Source organism: Diadema setosum, chromosome 1 (genome assembly GCF_964275005.1).
Source record: "Diadema setosum chromosome 1, eeDiaSeto1, whole genome shotgun sequence".
Lineage (NCBI taxonomy): Eukaryota > Metazoa > Echinodermata > Echinoidea > Diadematoida > Diadematidae > Diadema > Diadema setosum.
Window position 1 is genome coordinate 16,277,298 of NC_092685.1, and position 15,764 is coordinate 16,293,061.

Here is a 15,764-nt window from a genome sequence, read left to right on the forward strand (position 1 = left end):
CCATAATGAAGGAATCTTTAAAAATCTTCTCTAGAATCAGAAGTTATAGAGCTAAGATAATACTATGAGTGAGTACATTAATGACTGTAGTTTCAAGTTTGTTCATAGCAAATCCAGGGGTGCCCCTCTTGGGGGCAGGGGGGGGGGGGGGGTTGGGAAGGTCCAAATGGGGGCCTGAATTGTACATTTTCATCTTCTTCCTGAAAACCTCATGATGGATTTTCGTCAAACTTGGCAGGTAGCATTCCTAGGGGGTCAGGATCTCAATTTATCAAAATGGGCACCATGCCCCACCCAGAGGGCCCCAGGGGGCCCCCAATCCCCCCAAATTAAGGAATGTTAAAAAAATTTGGGCCCTTATCGTACATTTTCATCATCTACTTGAGAATGCCTGGTCAAATTTTAGTAGAGCTGTGAATAATTCAGATTAGTGACTGCGCGTGAAAGGTGAACTTGCGATACTCCGGTGAGCGCTAGACCCGTGGGTCTCTTGTTTGTACAGTAATTCCAAAGAGAATTGGTATATTTTGTATTATCTCAATTGGAAGTGAATAAATGTTATTTGAAAATGAAAAGTGTGCGTGCATGTTTGTGTCGCTCCTTGAGTGCTTGTTTGTGTGTGTGTGTGTGTGTGTGTAATTTGCATGTTTGTGCATTCGCACATGCATGTGTGTGTGTCCTTGCACGTTAATGCTTTGTTTATAATTGTGTTTTGTGTGTGTTATTTTATACATAATGTGGATAGGGGGAGGGGGGGGGGGCTTGCATGCTGGTGTCTTTGTCATATACCATTCTGTACAATTTGTTGCTGTAACCAGTAAGAAAGTTTAAACTACCTTTGCAGACTTTGAAACTCCAGTCATTAAGCATATCACAATATCAAACATTTTTACAAGCGATTCGTGTTGATAAATGCATGCATCATTAGAGCCACCAGTGTGCCTATTTCCAATGCCATGCTCGTCAGGGTTGCTGAACTAGGGGGTTGGGTGTGCATATTTCCCCCCCCCCCCCACACACACACACACACACATGCACATAGATTTTTTTTTTTTTTTAAATTTGATTTGATTTGATTTCTGAATTTCGATATAGATGATAGATAGTATTAGGTCAGTCTTCTTCATGGCTAGTACTATATGAGTCGAACCAAACTATCAAAGGTGAAAGGATAATTGATTTGTTACTTTTGAAAACACACCCCTCCCAGACAATTTATGATCGCTACTATTGTATTGATTGATTAATTAATTAATTAATTGATGATTTTATTGTCCACACTGGAAATTCTTTTTACCAGTACATTGGATATATCACAAAAACAAATAAACATCAAATACTATTGAACTGTTGAAATAGTATTGAACTTTTTTGGTGAAATTTGCTAAGCAATTTTACTTTTACTCATTTGAACAATAAAAAGAAAGGCTAAACCAAAAAAAAAAAAAACTCATCAATGTGAATTTATCCATATAGAAATTATTTATTTTTTTCTTTTGCCGAAAGCGTACACGGTATACTTGTGTGTGATGTAGTGGTGTGTGATGTACTAGTAGTGTTAGACCCTTCGATCGATCACATTTGATGTGCATGGTGCGGCAGTGGAAGGCCATTCGATCGATCATCGTATTATTGTGAGCGTCTGCTACGGACTTGTACAAGTACGAAGCGAAGCTGATATGGCCATGGGGGGCGCCGGGCACAGTCAAGTCGCGGCGAGGTACAGGTGCGTGCTGGGGTAAACCGGTGGTGGATTTCAGTCGTGATTCTGCAGGATGTTGTCTCAGATTTTGATTTTGTCTTGCAGAGGGACTGATTTGTTGTATAGAGAATGTATCCTTTGTGATTAGTTTTTCTGATTTAGACGAAGATGAAGATTGAACCGGATGTCTGTCTTGTCTAAAAATAGTAAAACCTACTTTATGAATACTGCAGTGTGTGTCAAACTGTGCACTGTGTGGAGTATCAGCTCAGTGCAGTAGTGCAGTGTCAGAGTCGTGAGTGCGTAGCAAGTAGAGCGACGCACATTCTTATATGTACAGTGTAGCCCCAATCATTTATATTCATGTGGCTTTGAATATATCCTGTTCCTTCTCCTTCTTCTTCTTCTGATTAAGTCTGCCTCCTTCAATAGGCTGAAGATTCTTGCAGACTGTGCTATTTACGGCCCTATTTACATTATAATACAGTTTATTTACAAATATTTACAAGCACATAGAAAATTTGAAGAAAATAACTATAGCCACTGTGATCAACCAATAGAATCTAGTCGGTTTCGGAATGATTCCACAGATGGCGCTGACACAATTTCTGACGACGGGGAATTCAGATGCGATTCAGTCTTGAGTATGGTACAATACCCGATAGGAATGTGGTTGCGAGGCTCTCGTCAGCTGAGTAACCTGAGTTCCAATGAACTACACATTGTTACAAGCTCAAGTACCATTTTTCATTGCATTTTGAGCTGAGCTAGTAATTAGTATGTTTAGGATGCGTAAAGCATGATGCATCAGAAAGACACATCCCATGTGCTGTGGTGGCCAGTGGCTTGTAATTTTATTGGCATTGTGACGTACAATGCGGCGTGGCCCACCAGTACTTGTGAGAGCTTCGTGACCTAGACTTGTCTACCGGATGAAAAGAGCAGAGCAAGGTCTAGAGAACAGCTCAGCCAGGACTGACAGGTCTAGCTACCGGTACTGTTCTTTGAAATCTAATTGTACACCCAGCAGAGTCTCAAAAATGTCTGGTATTTACAGTGTATTGTGAATATTAAGATCAGTCTAGAGTACAAAATCAAATCTAGAAGTGGATTCTGCTTTTGTCCTGAAGGGCCCTGCATTGTATACATCCTAAACCAGATTTTAAGAAAGTATGCCAAGAAACATAGACAGAGGGTTGATAGTGTTAAGCAACTAAAAATCCTATGAGTAAAGTTGTATGTTGTAGGTCTAGTGAAAGATGTCATCTACACCTTTTTTTTTTTTTGTCTAAACAGCTCAATCTATTCTTGCTGATATTTTTAACCCTTATAGAATATCTTAGTTAATCTAGAAAACTACGAAGTTAATCTACAAAGATGGCAAATCTACAAGATTTCTTTAATACCACATATGATCAGACACTGAAGATGGGATTCCTCTGCTGGCTAATGTGTTTCGCTCCCACCTTAAGAAGAAAGGAAATTCAGAAGAGTTGCTTCCTGTGATTGTAAGTGAGGCAATGGCATTACTGATTCATTCCAAAGTATTTAGTGCAATAGCTTAAAGGGAAGATAAACCCCAAGAGCAATGTGGATTGAGTGAAAGCAGCAACATTAGTAGAACACATCAGTGAAAGTTTGAAGAAAATCGGACTATCGATGCAAAAGTTATGAATTTTTAAAGTTTTGGTGTTGGAACCGCTGGATGAGGAGACTACTAGAGGTTATGACGTATGAGTGGACAACAATACCAAGAAAATATAAAGAAAATACCACAAAAATCCATTTTTCATGAAATTTACAAATTTCATCAACTTGATATTGACATATGTTAAAGGGGAAGGCTAGTAACTGATCAGTGGGAATCAGTGGAAATGCTGGGAGATGATTGTTCCAATCCTTATGGGATTCATTCAAGAGTTCATTGTATATCTATTGTTGTGTGAAAATGATTTGCTTCAGAATGGTCTCATATTCAAGTAATGTGCAGTTTAATGCTTCCAGGTTAGCGTCCCTGGTCAGTGACGGAGCATTAATCTGCACATTACTTGAATATGAGACCATTCTGAAGCAAATCATTTTCACACAACAATAGATATACAATGAACTCTTGAATGAATCCCATAAGGATTGGAACAATCATCTCCCAGCATTTCCACTGATTCCCACTGATCAGTTACTAGCCTTCCCCTTTAAGGGTAGCAATTATTCCCCCTGCTTTCTGAAAGCGGTTGGTCCATTGCTCTTTCATAACTCTAGAAAAGTAAATTTTTGTTGAATTTCCTTTATATTTTCTTTGTATTGTTGTCCACTCATACGTCATATCCTCTAGTAGTCTCCTCATCCAGCGGTTCCAACACCAAAACTTTAAAAATTCATAACTTTTGCATCGATTGTCCGACTTTCCTCAAACTTTCACTGATGTGTTCTACTAATGTTGCTGCTTTCACTCAATCCACATTGCTCTTGGGGTTTACCTTCCCTTTAACCAAATGGCAAAGATGCAGCAATTACAAATTTGATTGTGTTTTTTTTTTTCATATTTGTATCAAAACGATCTGATCACGTTTATTAGCTCACCTGAGTCAAAGGCTCACTCAAGTAAGCTAAATTGCAATCATTCATGGTCCAATGTCTCATGTGATGTGCATCTTGTGTAAAACTTTTTACATTTTCAACTTCTTGAAAATTTTCACCAAACTTGGTAAGTAGCATCCATAGGGTGATGGAATCTCGTATTATGCCCACCTAAAAAAAAAAAAAAAAAAAAAAAAAAATGTATGGGGGGGGGGGGGGAGAGGGAGTATTTTTACATTTTCACCTCCCTGAAAATGCATAGCTAAATTTTCAGCAAATTTGCCAAGTATTACCACTAGGGTGATAGCTTTGCTCTGTTTTGTTTGCCCTTGAAATTATTAGTATACAATATATATGACGACCATCCTCAAAACTAGTACCGTACTCTGTGAGTTTTGTGAAGTTACATGGGGATGTCACTAATGCTGTTACAGTTTTGTTTTTATTCTGTGGATGATTTCAATAATGGGAGTGTATGCTCATGTGTGTATACATGTGAAATCAGAACTAACAAACAATAACAATATGCCAACAAGATTTCATGTTCATGATACACACTTTGTATCTCCTTCCATCAGCTTCTTACAATTTGTCCATTACATGACTGCCTTATATTTAGGGTCTGTCGTGTTTGTGCTAATCAAATGTATAATAGAAGAGATGCCTCATCAATATGAATCCATTGGAATACAGAAGTAAATCCCAATCCCAAATCTTGTTTGTATTCCATCAATGTAACTATCTTATTTGTAATACTTGGGATCAGCCATAGAAAGACCAAACGGTCTATGCTGATCCCCCCACAAACTGAACGAATTGCTTTTATGTTGTGTTTGTATGGTGTGGAATTGTTATAAGTTGAACATTTTTCTGTATTGTTCCAATGTTCTACTGTGTATGTGTTTGTTCTAGTATTACTTGTATGTTTTTTATCAGGATGTGGAAATAAATGAAATGAAAATGAAATGAAAAAGTACAGAGACACTTATACATACATAAAATGTATTTGAGGCAGTGTGTCTTTCCTCATTCACAGCATAACTGCCTGTTACATGTACGTCACAGCCTTTAATATTTTTATGTCACTCTTGTTTTTCTATTCAGAAAATAGGAAACAACTTCATTGTTCACATCAAGTGCAATGGTTTATATTTCATCTGTACTGCTTCACCAGATGAACCTCCATTTGCTGCATTAGAGCTCCTTGAAAGGTAATTGAAAGGAGCTGCTTGCTAGAAATAGTTTCGTTATTTTTTTTAGCCAGTTTTCATATTCATCAACGTGAAACCTTTTAACCCTCGATGTTATCCACATGCACCCTGTTCAAAAAGAAGAAGAGGAGAAAAAAAAACCCAAAAAACAAAAGGAAGAAAAGGAGAAGTAAAAAGAGAGAGGATTAGAAGAAGGGTAGAACAATGTGGTATAATGAATGAGTAGAGGTGATGCACAATGATAGTGAATAGCACATAAAGACCATTTGAATGCAAATGTGGACACAATGCAAATGAACTCGGGGATGGTGAAAAGGGTGTTAATTACCAACCCTGATTAGAAGTTTTACTGGGAATTCTCATTTCTTCACACAATATTAATGCACATATATCATAAATATAAATATTTAATATGATGCACCAAGAGGGTTTTTCTTTATAGCACAATAGATTTTATGCATTTTTGTGCACAATATTATAGATGAATAATAAACATGTACTTATAGCAATAGAAAGTGAGCATCATGTCAAGCTTATTCACCTTGTACCTCCAGGATCTGTTCCTTGGTCAAAGACTTCTGTGGAATGGTGTGTGAAGAAGCAATCATACAAAACACAGCTCTTGTCTATGAGCTTCTTGATGAAGTCATAGTAAGTAACACAAGTAATGTTGCTTATAAACATTGATAGCAGGAAGTTTTATTTTGTAAAATGTCTTTCACAATTTTTATTTGTTTAAGATATTTTTCATATGTGTTCAAAATATTTTTTTTTTGTCATTTTTAATAACATTACGTAATTGTATGTGTATTGATTTCCACCAGTATTCAGAATTGTGTAATACATTGTATTTTGCTGAAAAAGAATATGAATTATTACTGTCAAATATACACAGTGTAGTAAGATGCCTAATTTGAAGTTACAATATAGCAAGACTGCAAATTTCCAAGTGGTTTTATTCATATGAAATGAAATCACCTTTGTTTCTGTTAACTAGTAATTGTTCTTGTTTATTTCAAATTTGTGTTCAAACAAATTGATTTGCCTTGTTACTATTGTGGCAAAATGTGGTTAGAAATCCTTGAAGGTACAAAATGTCTCCGTGCAGAGACAGAAAGATGGTAATCATTGTATTTAATGAAGCGTGAAAAAGATGTGTCAGACATCCAGAACCATCAATGACTTTGTCATGTGAATTTTGTTTAAAGGATTATGGAATCATTCAGACGACTTCAACCCGTAGTGTGAAGCCATACATTCAGAGAGAGCCAGTTGCAGTCAAACCAGACAGACAAATTGAAGGAATTCTGGGATTGGGACCGGGTTTGGTAAGACTTCATATTTCGTTGCACATGGTATGATATTTCTGCCTCTTCCTCTGGTCTAAAATATTTTCTCTGGTCATTTAATTGAAGACATAACAGATTTTGTAGTTTATTTAAAATCAAACTAATGAAAGTAAAATGCATCCAACGATGTCAAGAACCAAAGGTGTCACCTTTATTTATGATATTCTTTCAGTTATGCAGTATATTCGTGTAAGAAAATATCTGCATAGTATCAAAGGTAGTACTTATCTTGGCAGCTGCAGTGCAGTGATTTCATATAGTGATTCATTATTTCATGTACAGAAGCAGAATACATTGAATTGATTTTATTTTTACAAAATTTAATGTTCAAATAGATATTGTTGCCTCCCATAACAGAAATGTACTGTATATCTTCTCTATGTGGGAAAGCACTAAAAACATTATTCTTTAACTGAATTTAACTGCTTATGAAATTGTTGCACAAGTTCCCAACTTGTAAAAGATATGCCATGTGTATGCAGCAACTGGGGTAATGGGTACTCCCCCCCCCCCCCCCCCCAATACAATTTTACTACAACAAAGTTTTCTGTGAACAAACAAATGCTAAACTGTAAGCTTTTGAGGCATTGTAGACATTGTTTTTCTTGTTTACTTGAATGTTGCAGTGCACTCCCGTTATAATGAACATGGCTATAGCGAAATGCCGGTCCCAAGGACTTCATTATAGTGGGAGTCCACTAAGATCTTGATAATATTCATTCCCATATCTGGAGCCTAACTTATACAGTACAACTGAACCAAACTGTCCTAGGTGTGGCTTCTTAGATTGTTTTTCATACAGACTGTATGGAAGAATACTTAGGATGAGATATGTAGAAATTAAGCACAGAGTTTCGTTCATGTCTGTAAAGTTTTATGTTTGCCATCCAAAAAGAATCAGTCATGATTTTGGAAGAACTAGATGTGGAAATCACTTGTGGATTTGTAAGAAATCAGTAAATCAAAATAATTGTGAATCCATGATGCTTTCAAGTGCATCTATTTTTATTATTATTATTTTTTTTTTCAGTTTGGATCTGACTTTCAGCTAGCTCCAAGCAATTGTCCGGACAAGCCCCTCTCACTTGGTCAACATACTAAGGTACTTAGATAATTTTGTAGTTTCTAATCTTGAATTGTGTGTGGTTATGTTATATACATTGTACTTGCTAGTGAATTAGTACGTCTAGATTAAAACACATTGTGTAGTAATTATGAGCGAAACTAAAAGGAGTCATGCAGACAATGTGATTACAATGTACATATTGAAACATCCCATTCAATTGAATGTGATAAGAGTGCTATAAATCAAGCTTGTCAAGGAGACTGTATAGGAAATCTCTGCTTGTCATGTAAGTAAAGACATTGAGAATATATCAGATTCTTAGTAGCCAAAGTTGATATGTCATGCAGTAGAGCCTGTAATCACTGGCTGTGTCCCATATTATAGATTTTTTTCTTCTTCTTCTGAGCTAGGCCTTATATTGTAAAACAATATATTCATTAGAGCAACCAATTGCAATGTATTTGATACATGAGATTTATATATTACTTAGGAATAGTGCCTCATGACATTGCAGTGCCTAGTCATGTCATTTCACTTTAATTTGTATTGTGTTGATGCTTTTGGAGTCTCTGAATTTAAATTTATATTTTTTTTACATTATGATTTTTTTCTATAAAATTAATGTGAGTTTTCTATAAACATACTTTTTCTCTGTATGCATGGTACTATTGGATTGAATTGAAATCTGAGAATAGGAGTAGAAACCATTCATTTTTTTTTTCTATTTTTTTTCTCCTCACATTAGGCCCTTGGAGGTCAGAAGAATGAAATATTTGTGGATGTCATTGAGAGGCTGACAGTTTTAATGACAGCTAATGTGAGTATACTTCAGTCATTTTCATGGTATCTGGATGGTCTGTGACCAAGATATTGTAGATATCTGGCAGTTTGATAAGGTCTTGACTTGTAAGCTTGTTAAAAACAACTTTGAATTGCAAAATAATCTGTGAGAAAGAGAGTGCATGCAATGGCAAATTATGTGAGCACTTCCATGATGAACAGTGGAAGCCATTATCTTCTCACATCGTAGAATAGATTGATTACTGATGAATTTACATTCCATGGAGAAAAGAGAAGAAACTATTGAGGAAATGATCAAAATAGCATAATCATTACTGACATGCTTTTTCAATTTCGAACTCAGTTCAGGCATCTGTTATAAAATTAAGCTTTAATATTGTACTAAGTGTTTCTTCTGAAGAGTGTCATGTTTGTAGCAGTGTCTCCTGGTGCAGTGTACTATTGCTGCATACTTACAGAATCTGATAAATCTCAATTTTAACAAGAATTGTATGCATAGTGCATCTAGTTTAATTTCCTAATGGAGCTATAATTCATACCTTTCACCCCTGGTAGAATAACGTAATGCCTATAACTGTACATACTTTTGTGCTGGCACTCTCATTTTCAATTTCTGAAATTCTCCTCATATTCATTATCACAACTTCATTATCAGATAGGTTGCTGCAGAAAGTGGACCAACCATGTAAACCATGTGATTGATTTCAAGCAGATGACAAACTCTTTGTTTTCCTGTTGCCATTCATTGTTTGTCATAGGGTTCTGTAATCCAGAGTGAGTTAAATGGCAGTGTTCAACTAAGAAGTTTCCTTATTGGAAATCCTGGTGAGTATGCAGTTTTTATTTTCTGGTCAGTTGATTTATTGTTTTAATTTTCAAGGTTTCTTCTTCCACTTAACAATGTTTAAAAAATGTGGGATGTGGATCAAAAACTAGGCATTAATGAGAAATGATAATTAGTTTGGCCTACATTTTAGTCTGGAGAAATGTCTCAAGATAAGGAATGTAATTTTTTCATTGCTTTTGTTTTGTGTCATGAGGTTTAGACAGTAATCATGGATAATACCTTTTTAATCTGAAGTGCGGTGGTAAAACTGATATGAACTTATTATATAAAGCAGCTGATAATTGTACCTCCTTTTACCTGTGTGTACTAGTAATGATTTTAGTCATTTGTTTAACTGCCCACTGGTATTTGATAACAAAAAGTCTGCTAACTTGCAAACCATACAATGTGGAAAATTTGTCATAGTAATTTTGATGTATGTTACCAGGATAGTGTTAGCAGATATCAGTGAAATTTTCAATGCATAGATGAGCTTGATCATGAATTTCAACATTTGTGACCTTTGCATGAGGGATTTGTGACCTATTTGTAGCAATGTTCTCCCAGAACTTGTCATCGGTGTGAGTGAAGATTTGGTCATTGGAAGGGGAAGTCCAGTCAGCAGTGGACCTGGAGTGCGGTTAGACCATGTCCAGTTCCATCCTACCATCAGCCTGAGCGAGTTTGAGCAGAAGAGAGTGCTCACTATTCAACCACAAGAAGGGGAGGTGAGTGTGAGGTTTATCTTTCATGTTTATGTTTCATCCAACTGCAGTCCTACACAGGTAATGCATTTTTCTGTCATATAACTCCTTTCTTTTCTTCTGTTCTTTGAGCTACTTCTATTATATTTTGTGAGCTTTTTTTTTTATCTGATCAACTATTATCTTGGTGATTTTACTAAAGGATAAAATGTTTATTATAAGTGTGTGTGTGTGTGTGTGTGTGTGTGTTTGTGTTTGATGTGAACATGTGTGTGTTGTATGTGTGTGGATGTTGGTTGGTGTGTACAAAGAAACATGAATGGGGCACTTGCTGATTCAAGGGAAATGATGTTCAAGCCTGTTTGAGGTGTGAAAGTGATATGCAGGCTGTTATCTTTCATTGTATTGAAATTTCGTTACAGCCACAATAATACAGTATACAAAGGTATATAGACAATGATCTAGGGACCTGATTTGTTTTTTTTTTTAAGATCATTGTGACTAGAGTTGCATTACAACAGTGTTCAAACTCAAAAACAATCTACCATGGTGATCTGAATTTGTTTTTGAGTCTCTCTCAATAGTAGTGAATGACATTTATAGATAATGTAAAATGTATTATGTTGCCAACTCAAAGTATAAGGCTGTACCAGTGAGTGGTAGAACCTTCATGTGAGTATTATGTTGATTTCCTTCTGAAATTCTCTGTTTATGATTTCTTTTCAGACAACTATCATGAAGTATGGCATGTCAAGTCAGTTACCATGTGTGCTCCCATTCAGGGTGTCAGCTGTATCAACCAAGCACGTAGAGAAGCAGTGAGTTTTGCATGACTCTACACAGTCCGTACGACAAAATGTGTGGATTGTTTCCATTTGCCCCTAATCTTAGTCGCATATGATGAACTAACTACAGGGGGTCAATATCATTCAGCCATTTGCCATTGTGTGCATGGTATGGTATGTGTGAGTGCATGGCATGGATCACTTTGTGGTGTTTGCACTGTGCTCTCTGCAAGAAGTAGGAGCTGGAATCTTTAACATGAACGGAAAATGACTCTCTAACACAGTGGATTTCCAATTTATGTCTTTTCTCAGGGACACCATGTTTTTACCCATGCTAGAGGAGACATTATGATAAAACTCAACAATGCTCAGACTTGCTCAGGCTCAAGCAAAACGTATTGATTGCAATGCAAGGCAGATTTGTTACTGACTAAGCCACCTTTTCTTTCTGAGCAAAACCTGTGGTAGATGATATGTGTCTTGTAAGCCAGTGATATCTATCTCTTCTATCTGTTCAAGCAAGAGAAAGGGTGTTTTTTTTTTTTTTTGATCCTGTAAAATATGAGGTGTTCAGTCCAAATGTTAAGATTTTTAAGTAGATTGTATGCATAGTGTAAGATTACTCTTAATCCTGTGTACATGGGCTGAAGTGTGAGTTTGTTTTCCTGCACAATAAACTGAAGCATCCTGTAACTTTGTAAATTATATACACAGAAACCATATCGGTACTATTCGGACACCAACACTGTGTGCGTGTGTGTGTCTTGGTACTCTCCTGTTACTCATCCAGCACACACATACTATGTATGCAAGAGTGCCACAAATTAGAGATTATTAGGGCCAGGATGAAACAACTGTGGCGAGTCAAATGCAGAGGTTCTGTGCCCCAGAATATAACATTATATGAAGTCCTTATGTATGTCCTCTTCATGGAAACAGTGAATGCTCGTGTTTATTACACATTTACACGAAGAAACGCATGGCAGAATACTGATTTTTTTTTTTTTTTTTTTTTTATATTCAGGCTGGAATTGGGTGCCATGTGAGTGTAAACATACACAGTGACTTTAGTCCCTTGGAAATATGATGTGCAGAGTACATTGCAGACACAGTTATGTTCATTGTGCCTTGCATGCACCTGTTTCTTCATAGAACAGATTTCTAATGGGAAAAATAGCAATACTGATGGGAACACACTATATTTTCCTCTGCATAGAAAGCTCACTATTTACAGGAGATCATCACCATTTCACCAATTCCTCAGGCTCAGTGCAGGCTGAAATAAAGGTTGTAGTCTTATTATGCTTCCTTGTATAAAATGGGTCTTAGAGTCAGTGCTATGAGATTCTATGAAATTCTTCCAGTGATATGGGTATGACTATGTATTGGCATTACTGGTAGATATTTCCATTACAATCACGGCTCAATATTACTGGACACATGAAAAAAAAATCATTTCACTGTTTTCTACTTTCTGCACTGATTTTATACAACATATGACCTGTTTTGCACAGACCTGTTTTGTAAATAGATGGCATAACCGTATAAATGGTCTAGAGCCAACTCGTCTGTGCCGTGTGGGCTAAAACCTTTCCAAAGTTACTCTATGCATTTCACTCTCACCATCTCAATCAAGCCTGTGCATCATATGCGTACTGTTCCATCTCCTAGTCACAAAATAGATAATTGATTCAAAGACTTTATTTGTATGAATCTCTTCCCCTTCCACAGGGTTGTTGATGTTGAGCTGGCGCTGATGTGTAACATGGATCCCAAGAATCATGCAGTCAATATCACAGCAATCCTGCCACTTCCCAAAGCCACAACAGAGTGAGTACCACTTGCTGTTGACAGTTATACAAACTGGCATAAAGGGCTGTGAGTTATGATGCATTGCACGTATGTAGGCATATATTTTAATTTTATGCTTGTATATGTACATATTCACAATTTCAAATGCTTTGCACAATATACAATTAACTAGACATACATTGTATCTTCTGCAATTGCAATAAATAGACAAGGTAAACTTTCAAGACGTGTTCCAGACACAAGGCAAACATCATGAAAACATAATTAAAAATTCTCTGTAAAAAACAAACATTCCTGTCATACATAATATATACATTCATACATCTATACACATGTACACACATTTTGACATTTGTGGATATATATATCTCATGACCCTTTCTATGAGTATGTTGTTCAACTCTGTATGATATAGCAAATGTCAACTCAACAGTAGATATGTTTGTTAAATGCTGACACGATGAAAACAATATAGTAAAGCCAGACATTTTTGCTTGCATGAAATATTCATGAATTTAGCTAGGAGCTAGGATTTGCAAAAGTAAAATGCACATGAAAGTTTTTGTCTTCACAATGCACTGAATACCAGTCACCAATTTGCAAAAGTTTCATGATGCAAAAAAGGCAATCGGTTCCAATTTGTATTGGATAAGAACATTATTTTATAGGCTAGTAGCATGTTCCAGTGAGTTTTGCATGGATCACTAGAGGCCTAAGTTTTACTGTACTAATTATCCCAAGTATTATGCCGTCAGTTAAATGTATCATGTCTCACAGACTAAAGGTAAATATTGACCAATAAACCTGCATATCTAAAAGTGAGGTACTCTCTGCCCAAGCAGAGTAGCAAGCTTCTTGAAATCAATCTTCCTGGTCTTTGTAATAGCTACATTCTTCCATTGAAACCTACACAATTTGCTGTCAATTGTTCACATATTTAAGTCTATGAGAGTGAAGAAGATCGTCAGCCACACACCACCAAAAACAAACAAACAAACAAACAAACAAACAAACAAAACCCAGGACCGAAAATCCAAAACCCTAAACCCTCAACCCAAACCCTGATATTCAATTTTGACAGAGGTGATTTTTTTTTTGTGTTGCTTTTCATACTCTTGCATTGGTGATTTCACTTATTTCAAAAATTGTGATGTTTTGTTTTTACTATACAGTGTAGCTCCAAGTTTGCAATCACAGACACAGACAGTTGAGCACAAGAAGGCAGACAAGACAGCTGTATGGAACATTAAGAAGATGACTGGTGGTATGCAGTACATTGCCAAACTCAGGGTGAGCAAGTGATCATATTTTTTGTTATATATCTGTCACGTGTAATACATTTTGCTGAAATTACTTTAGCTGTTGCATCCAAATGTAAGCTATGTATGACTATGATATATTCTAACAGTGTACCAGTGACATAGTGTGGCACATGTTTTCTATTGTAAATACATAAAGCTTGATTAAAGTGGAATATGCTTGACACAGCCATTTGGCTACTATTGTGCACAAAAATCCTCCCGATGATGTAGATTGTATTGACAATCCTATCAAGTTATAGAGTATGATGTGTCTGTTCATTACATATTTTGTATGCATGAAATGACACCGATTTCTGTGTCCACTTCTCATGCTCATAACTTTAGTCAGTATTTAATGATTACTTGCGAACTGTTGATTATATAAGCTGAAGCATAAGATGCCTTAAAGTAACACAATCTTTTTTGTTGTTTGTTAGGGTGATTGTTTTTAGGGTGAGTTGAAAGAAGGCAACTACTCAATTTTCAGTCTATTCTGCATTGTGCTGTCTTAATCATACTGAAGCAAAATGCGACCTGATGGTCAATTTGAGTTTTATTTATAGAGTACAATCAAGCAAACAGAATGATTGAAAAAAATATCCATAAAAATATGGCATTAAACAGGTGTTATCAGTTAAAATGATATATCCACAGCAGCTGATCATAACGAAGCCTCACTAAATGCCCGCGGGTTTGTGTGTGGTAGCATGATACAAATCATCTTTTTGGTGTATTTATTATCAATGGCAACCTCTGTTTAACCTAAAAATTCTTTAATTCCATAACTTATGTCTGATTTACTGAAACTTCTATCTTGTATTCATTTATCAAAGTCCTCTTAAATGACGTAGCAATGTTTCTTTTTCCTTAAAATGGACAGTAATCGCAATAAGTATCAGACATCAAGTTTATGGAGCTAATCTCTGTCTGTAATTTTGTTTTCATGTAAACATGCATGCTCACAGATTCATGTTGACCAGCTGAGCAGCAGCACCTTGATGGAGCTAGGACCCATCAGCTTGGAGTTTGAAATCAAAGATTATGCAGCCTCCCAGTTGGCCATTCGCTACCTGAAGGTGTTTGACAGACACAATGCCTATGTGCCCTTCAGATGGGTACGCTATGCCACTCTCAGCGACTCCTATGTGGTCAGATTAAGGTAGCATATTTTCATATCAGCTGTCAGACAGTCTCCTTTTTATTACCTCAGAGTGTTTGTTTGTTTGTTTGTTTTTGAGAATTTGCGTGGGTGCGTCTGTTCATGCATGTGTTTGTACACTCTGATAACGCTCTGTTTTTCTGTTGTTGGTAAATTATGTTGTCGGGGATCAGAAATTGAGGTCAAGATTTACAAGAAGCTACTGGATAACTGCCATTAGAAGAATGTAACATCCACCTTTGAGCATTTATTGCATGGCATATCAAACAATAAATAAGATTTATCATTTACATTGATAGTAATGAAAAATTCAAACAATTTGACCCACTGTGAGTGACCTTTCTGTTATATGCAGTATATTCATTGAACAGATACAAACCGATACATTGTACATGTGGTTGCCGCAAAACAAATGACATTCCAATTTCAGCCGTCAATTTCATTATGAATGGAATGTAAACAGCATGTCAG

General features: G+C 36.2%; 1 protein-coding gene across 1 annotated transcript; it reads left to right on the forward strand.

The window, feature by feature from the left end:
• Positions 1 to 1,724: 1,724 nt before the first annotated feature.
• LOC140227603 (AP-4 complex subunit mu-1-like) lies at positions 1,725 to 15,764 on the forward strand. Its single transcript, XM_072308023.1, has 13 exons — positions 1,725 to 1,833; positions 3,122 to 3,210; positions 5,384 to 5,490; positions 6,045 to 6,141; positions 6,699 to 6,818; positions 7,870 to 7,941; positions 8,651 to 8,722; positions 9,465 to 9,531; positions 10,100 to 10,260; positions 10,963 to 11,054; positions 12,753 to 12,851; positions 14,006 to 14,123; positions 15,100 to 15,764. The coding sequence occupies exons 1-13, from the start codon at positions 1,776 to 1,778 to the stop codon at positions 15,295 to 15,297; spliced, it is 1,350 nt and encodes a 449-aa protein (XP_072164124.1). The 5' UTR covers positions 1,725 to 1,775; the 3' UTR covers positions 15,298 to 15,764.